The 7,835-nt window shown below is 36.7% G+C and overlaps 1 protein-coding gene across 2 annotated transcripts; it reads right to left on the minus strand.

Moving 5' to 3' along the window:
- Positions 1-3,456: 3,456 nt before the first annotated feature.
- On the minus strand, positions 3,457-6,502 carry LOC137601582 (nectin-1-like). 2 transcript variants are annotated; one of them, XM_068323836.1, is made up of 7 exons: positions 6,423-6,502; positions 5,907-5,979; positions 5,216-5,557; positions 5,026-5,065; positions 3,977-4,005; positions 3,813-3,865; positions 3,457-3,655 (listed from the first exon to the last, which is right to left on the minus strand). In XM_068323836.1, the coding sequence occupies exons 2-7, from the start codon at positions 5,941-5,943 to the stop codon at positions 3,521-3,523; spliced, it is 636 nt and encodes a 211-aa protein (XP_068179937.1). In that variant the 5' UTR covers positions 5,944-5,979; positions 6,423-6,502; the 3' UTR covers positions 3,457-3,520. The 2 variants fall into 2 exon arrangements, with proteins under 2 accessions (XP_068179937.1, XP_068179936.1); XM_068323835.1 differs by having other exon boundaries at positions 5,026-5,128.
- Positions 6,503-7,835: the final 1,333 nt, after the last annotated feature.

The following is a 7,835-nucleotide window of genomic DNA, read 5'->3' on the forward strand; positions in this document are numbered from 1 at the left end:
AGAAGAAAAAAATTCAGCTGCTAGGAAACCACGGCCGGTGAGTCCAGGTTTCTGGAGCAACCTGTGAATCAGGAAATACAACTCTAAACAAGATGTTATGCCAATCCATCAGGAGGAGGATTACTGCTATAATCAAAGATAAAGGTGGCCAAACAAATTACTGATGGTTTAAAGTTTTCATCCTCCAGTTGTGTCTGAGAAATTGTGGTGGTTCTGTTTTTTTTTTGTTGTGAAGGAGGTCAGTAATTAGGTTGTGGGTTCAAATCCATGTAAAGACCTAGAACTTTGCTTTCTTTTCCCTCTTGCTTTCCCGGCTTCCGCCGACCGCTGAAAATACGCAATACTGGTGATTTAAAGAAGACAAGAGGCAGGAATGTGAGGATTAATGGTTGTTTTTGGAACGAACGAAAGCATCAGATCTGATTTATCTCACAAGCATTATACAGATTGCACACAAACCATCATGTAACGTCTTGAGTGATGTATGCATGCATCTTTTCATAAATCAAACCTCACTGCATGCATAGACTGCTAATTCCACATAAAGGATTCTAAAACTGAGCACTTTTCTGCCCAAAAGTCTCAAATGAAACAAAGTGAGAGAAAGACCACACTGTGTCCTCATCATGACATGCAGATTTAGGGGAAGTTCTTCCAGAACTGCTCCTCTCCGCCCCAACTTTAAATTGCATTTGTTTCCTCCTCTAGTGAAACTTTCTGAAAATTTGTATTTGTATCTGTATTATGCACATTTCTGACAATGCTTTATTGCATTATTTTCATACTTTGCATATAATATGTGACTATTAGCATCACCATCTCTGGCTACTGAACAACTCTAATTTTGTGTTTTTTCTTTCCGGTTTGGCTAATGAGCTGAGAGACAATTTTACCTCAGTAGCTTGATTTGTCCTCTGTTCTGTTGATTACATCCAAAGTGATTGTTAATTAAAACATGTTGACCTGAAGGAAGAAATTCTGAAAGACAATCATGATTGCCCCGTTAAAACTGAAGTGTAACGACATTTTACATTCACTTATTGTTAATGAATCCCATATAAATAAGAGCCAGCATCACTCCACACACTATTAGAACAAATCAGTGAGCTGCTTTGCTTTCATTATAAAAATTTTAGTTTTAAATCAACTCAGAGCTCATCGCTGTATATAGTATCTAAAAGACAGACCAGTATTTTTAATTGAACTGAAAGAAACACAGAGATATGAAAATAGTGCGTGGCTCTTTAGAAATAGTGAAGAGGTTTTACAAGAGGAACTTGCAAACAGGATATCTGACAGGAGAAATTTCTTCTTGTAAAAGAAATTTCTACTTGGACAGATTTAGAAAAATTACTGTGTGTAGGGCTCTCATACTTCGCTGTGAGAGAGAACCCCACTTTATAGTCCTATATTACAATTCTTACAAATGGTCTGGTGAGAATTCATCAAGGAATTCTCTCCAGATTATTTTTTAGAATTTAACTGTGTGGATTAATTTTAGCAATTGTTTAATGGCTTTTGTAAATTTGCTCAAATGTTTTGGATTTAGCCCTAGAATTGCCTGCAGGGATGTCGTTAACTGGCAAGCTGTAGCCAGCACGCACCTTTCTTTTGCCCCACATTGCAATCAACACAGCAGACGACTTCAGCAACAGTTCTATCTACTGTGTTTTGTTCTCTTAAGCTCTGTTAGGTAAACTTTATACAGCACCAAAGGGAAAATCACCCTCCTCCAGACTCTCCTCTCTTACAGTCACTGCTTCTCAGTAGTTAATAACATTGCCCCAGCCATCCCTGCTCTTAATTAATTATGCTTTAAATCAAACCACAAACAGTGGCCTAAATCATTCCTTATTTTGCTTGGTAGACATGACATTAATAGAACAGCTAATGTTGATTTAGACTTGCAGTCAATAATCTTAATTAGATGGTGGCTGATGCATTTATGTATTAAAAAGTTTTGTAATGTTGTGATCAATACCGTTGTGTGATGCAGACAAGATATATCGTTTGAATATACTTTATTTTGACGAGCATGCTAACAGTTGGAATACTTAATCATTCATAGCAGGCAGTGCGCAGCACAGAGTGACTGACAATGTAGTTGGCAGACCTTTGTATGTCGTCAGGAACACAAGCTACAAAGTTTGACATGTTGGCCATCACTGACTTTTTTTTTTTTCCGAGGCAAAAGTGACCCCTGAATTTGGGTTTTGCCTCCAACATAATAGGATCAGACTGAGATCCTGAAGAGACGTTGTTGTGACTTATCAATCACAAGGTTAACCGCAGCCATTGGCATATCCCGTTTTAGTGTGTCTTCACTTATATAACATGAGCACACTTCACAAAATATGGAGAAAACAGCTTGAAACTTGAGCTTGAAGCCAAAAATTTGTTAGGTAACTGTTCACTGTGGTAATTAATCAATGAAAAGTCAAATATATTTAATTAGTTACATATCATTCCTCAAGGAACCAAACTCCTCATATACAAAACTCAATAAAAATAAAGTACAACTTTATTTTACTGTGGACAAAGTGCGCAACCTGAGTAAATGTTTTTCACCTGTCTTTGACTGACGAATATTGAGGTTCTAAGAGAGTTAAAAGAAAGCAGAACCCCGAACTCACTGTTGGTTAATAATGTTGGCATTTGTCAACCCATATATTGTTCTGTTTTAGTGTTATATGTTTATATTCATTGAAAAGAGAGGAAAAAAAACCCTTGTGTTATTCTATTACAGCAAAAGGTCAAGAAATAAAGAAGTGAAAGTTCAGACAGGAAGACTGTATCTCTACATATTCTTCATATCAAAAGCACTTTCCTGCTGCTAGGCTGAAGTAGCTTCTCCTGATAGCCAAACCCTTGGAGAATGTCAAAGTTTAAATACACACTCAGTCTGTCATCATCCAGCTGTCATCGCCGTATGGAAGGAGCTGCAGCCCACCTCCACTTCAACTCGGGCAGGCCTGGAGATCACAATTCCTCACATGAAGTCATCCTAACATCTCCATCACCTCTTCTGGATACTAATGGAGCCTGGATACCATTAGTATCCAGGCTCCACGGAGGTGAAGTCTACCTCATACCAAAACCATAATTCATTGGCTGGCTTCCCTTTGTGGTGTACTTCCTACCAGAGTGTATGTGACAAAGACTTTACTCTGGTTCACAATGAATCTTTTGTATGGTAACGTATTTCTTTTTTCTTATAACAAATTGTCAAAGCAATTACACTAAAAATTTTAATTTGGGAATGTAATAACTTGTTTTACTCCTGCAGTTATAATTCTGACTGGAGCGCATACCCATCTGCAGAAGAGACCAATGGCAGCCTGGTTCACAGCTTCTAATCTAACTTTTATTGGGATGCAGGAGCTGCACAAACTGTAAAAATAGACATTGTTTTACATTGTGAAATAGGATTTCAATAAATGATGACACATGCAGCTTCTAATTTTTTATTTTCCTTTGAAAGCACACAAAAAAGAACCAAAACATTACTTTATTATACATTTCATGTCTTTTGTGGCCTTAAAATTGCCACCGCGCTGTATGTGATGTCATCAGGGCGTGCAGTGTCTGTGTGTTTGCCTGTGGATGGTACAGCATCTCTGGATGGTTTGGGCTTGACGTCAGAGTAGACCACATCCTGTGTTAGTGTCAGAATGTGTTAAAGCAGAGGCTAAGTTGCTTGATTGTACCATTGTGTTACGCTGATGATCTCTTATCAGATTAAAATCTTATATAATATGAGTGACATTTCAGTTCAATTCAGTGACATGGTTTCAAACCAGCTCTGTGCTCACCTCTCTTGTATCAACAGGTGGCCTGTTCACATCCATATCTGGACTTCTTGTATCTAAAATACAGGTGTAAACTTAATCAAAGGAACTGAAAGAACCACAAGGTATAAATAAATCCTTTGCATTTCAAAAACAGAATGATAGGGGCACTTTGGTCTCATGCTTACCTATGCAGACATGGTGCCTGACCGAAAATCTAAATAAAGGAATGAAAAGTATGATGTTATTACTTGAGTGTCCTGAAGTCAGTTGTTTTTTTTTTTATTTTAAACCAAGGAAAGTGTGTAATGTCACAATACCGTTTAAGAGAAAGTACACATAATATTTAAGCACATATTGTGCTCTTCCTCTTACCTGTCATCCTATTTATCAGTCTAGACAGCTTAGGGTTAGTTCATGAATTTTGGAGATAACAGCTGTAGAGCAGTTTATCTTCTCTGAGGATAATCTGCAGACCTTGTTTCATATAGGAATGTATTTTCTTTCTACTGAACAATGGTGTATAGCAGCAGAGAAGGAAATTAGTATCTAGTCACAGACAAAAGACTGGAGCATTTGTGACAGAGCAGAATGTGAATATTAATGGCTCCTTGGCTGAGCTTTAACATTATCTAGTTAGCTTACCTCTTGGCTTCCTAATGCACAGTAACACAGAACCAAAAAAGTTCTCATATAAAACTGCTCAAAACGGGAACAGATTATCATGAGTCACTGGGTCATGATTTCTGTAAAGAGACGTTGCACCTGAACTTTTCAAATCCAGTTGTTAATGTTTTTATCTTTTGCCATCTGGTTCCATTTTGTTCAAAAGGAGGCAAATATCTCTCTAGTGAATCGCTCAAATAAAAGTCACACCAACACAATCTAAATGGAAGGATGGTACTAAAAAGCAAATATATATATATACAGTATATGTATACTCTATATATTTTAGTGTTAACAGTGACTTTAACTGAATTTATTACTAATAAATGTATTTAGAAAACTGTACAGCACAGATGCTATGTTAAAGATTTGTTTCAATATCAAAATTTGGGACAAAAAAAATCTTTAAAGTGACAAAAACAACAACAAAAACAAATCTTGTGTAGACTGATGTCAATTTTTGAGAATTTTAGCCCCCAAAAAAGCTTCCTTTATCATCAGTCTGGTTGTGTTAGAGTGTTGGCCATGGAAGCAGCGTCTGTACACACATAAACATCAGAGACACACTCACCTTCTGATAAAGATGAGGTAATAAGTAATGGCCGCCATCACTAACAGCAATAAGACAGAAATCACTACAGCAGAAACAATTCCTGGTGACAAAGGCTTCTCTTCTGGGAGAAGAAACAGAACTGTGATGACTGGGTGTCTAAGATGAAGTTATGTAAACTTGAGATATGTGGAAGGATGCATTTACTTACCATAAACAACGAGGTTGGTGGTTCCTACAAGTGAACCACTAGGAAAGGCCGCAATGTTGCAGGTGTACAACCCTGCATCTTTCTTTTCAACTTCTGTAATTGTCAAAGATTGGTTGTCTAACTTCAATCTCTGTTTCAGATATGTTTCCAGAATATTTACTCCATTTTCAGAGCTGAAAACAATAATTCGTATTTCTTCTCCCTTTAGTGACTTGAACATCCACTGAAGCTGAACAATCTTGTCTCCTAGTGGTCCTGGGATGAACTGGCATGGCAGGGTAACATCATGCCTGAGGTATCCATCCACTTCAGGCAACATTCGGATTTCTTGAGGCTCGAGAACTGCCCAAAAATTTCAGTGATGATGTCAAAGTAAGGAATGACATATTACCGAGAAGTTGCGCTACAGGTTGCAAATGTTGAAGTGCTAAAGGGGATGTTTCACACCTGAGTCATAAATTGTTACTGCCTATAATGCCTATATTTTGAGGTGCAAATAGGTACATGTGAATCTGGATTACTTTGCTACATTTTTCAAATGTGAGATTCAAATATTGTTGTTGTTTTAAAAAAAATACAAAAAAACGTTGTAAATATCAGTATTACTGATATGGTGAACTACATCTGGATAAGGGAAATTAAGATTATATATATATATTTTAAGACAGGCAATAAAATCATTTATTCTTACCTGGGAGTAATGCCATGAATATCACCTGCAGCAGCATGACGTATGATTTGGAGAAAACATTCACTGTTTATGACTGCAGACATGAGCAAAATAGAAATCAATTGAAAGGTAGTGGAGAGAACATACAAACTCATGAGCCATGGGGAGTTTTTGTTAAGTTAATGTTATTTTATGCTTCAACTTTGGAAACTCCAAAACGTTATAAGGAACGTAATCAGCTTTGAATAAATCGTTATAGAAAACGTTTCCCAGAGGATGATCGATGCCCGTCGATTATCGGTACATTCATCTAAAAATGCGACGATATGTGCAAAAGCATTATTTGCAAAGAGGAACCTAATCTGAAATAGGTGACTGCAAAAGAACGTTGAGATAAATATAGAAATAAAAATGGTTTGCTCATTTAAGGTGTATGCAACATATTGTCCTTGCACATTTTTTAAAGCTTTAAATGAAATGGGATCTAAATTCTTTCATGTTTTATGGTTGTGTCATTTTGCTAATGAGAACACTTACCCAATATATTACGAGAATCGCTGGTGTGCAAAACATGTCCTCACCTCTCATCAGCGGGTTTAAAACTGTTGCCTTTATTTCTGCAACACAGAAGTGAGGAAGATTTCCAACTTCTGCAAATGAGACCACAGGTCCCCCCCCTCCCCCAATATCTCTATTTAGATGTTTCTATGTGTGATAGCAGCATGATTATACTTACATGACTTATTTCTGTGGTGTATAGATTTCCTGGACATGGACGTAGAAGTGCAGGATGTGAGTCAAACTGACATCATTTTGAAATATATTCAATAACTGTGGCACGTCAAATTAAAATTTGATTTTGTTTGTCTTTGTGAAATGGCAATGTCTTTGTTAGAGAGAACAAAAACAGGTGAAAGAGAAAAGAAATAACACAAAAATGTGACGACAATACATCAGTCCTTCAAAAGGTCACTGAAGTTAGAAAAAGATTTTAATTTTGCAGATGAATCATAAAAAAGGTACGATGCTGGAAGATAATAGTGTGACAAAACAAGGCAGAACAGTTGTCTCAAGGCTGCGCACCAATGGCTTTCTGTCAAGCTACCTGGAGGAAGACACATATAACAAAAAAGGACGACTGTTTCCATCAATCAATTTCACCGTTGAATTTATCCCCAGGTGTTCATCAATACAATGAGGTCAGTGATGCAAAACTCTGCCTGTTTTAGTTGGTCGAACTCATCTTGGTGCCTGCATGTAATTCCTCACCCACAGGGACGGACATGAACAGCAACAGACACAGCTCTGCATCCGGAGTTCAATTCCTCCAAGACAAAGGATGCAATGTCTATCATAATATTGAAAAGGATGGTTTACATTCACATAAAAGGATGGAATCTGTTATAATGTTGAAGTTCTTCTTACAGTGTGTATCGAATAGGAAGATCTGATTGCATGCTGTCTTTACGCTGGACGTCTTACACCCACAGTATATTGGCCCCTTTGCTGATCAAGATTTTACATTCTAAGTGGAGAATCACCATGCATGTTTCATACTTATTCATTGGTAGTAATAATAAGTGGAAATACTGGCTTTTTAAAAAAAATGTTTTTACTGTATATGTCAAAAGTACATATTAGAGGCACTACCGTAATGCTCTTAACCAATGATACAGTATTCTGGGATCATAGTGAACTGCTGTTAGATTATGGTATAAAAAAACCCATCTTTTTCCCTCACTTTTAGTCAATTTAATATTTGTAGTATACAGTATATTTCTTCAGAGAGATCATTATGTTTTCAAGCAATTACTGTATAATTAATTTGTTTGAGCAATAAATATGCTTTATCATACTTTGCTATACAGAAAACCAATAAATTACATGAAGCAGCTTTACATGTTATTACATATTACTGTATTAATTTATTTGTCTTCATCACTTGTATTC

Source organism: Antennarius striatus, chromosome 9 (assembly GCF_040054535.1).
Source record: "Antennarius striatus isolate MH-2024 chromosome 9, ASM4005453v1, whole genome shotgun sequence".
Classification (NCBI taxonomy): Eukaryota; Metazoa; Chordata; class Actinopteri; order Lophiiformes; family Antennariidae; genus Antennarius; species Antennarius striatus.

Excerpts from the sequence above, each read along its gene's own strand:
- LOC137601582 (XM_068323835.1), bottom strand. The coding sequence starts at position 5,943 with ATGCTGCTGCAGGTGATATTCATGGCATTACTCCCAG. Across the intron at positions 5,558-5,906 it reads ATTCATGGCATTACTCCCAG|TTCTCGAGCCTCAAGAAATC; the intron begins GTAAGAATAAAT and ends ATTTTTGGGCAG. Across the intron at positions 4,006-5,025 it reads TACCTCATCTTTATCAGAAG|ATTTTCGGTCAGGCACCATG; the intron begins GTGAGTGTGTCT and ends TCCTTTATTTAG.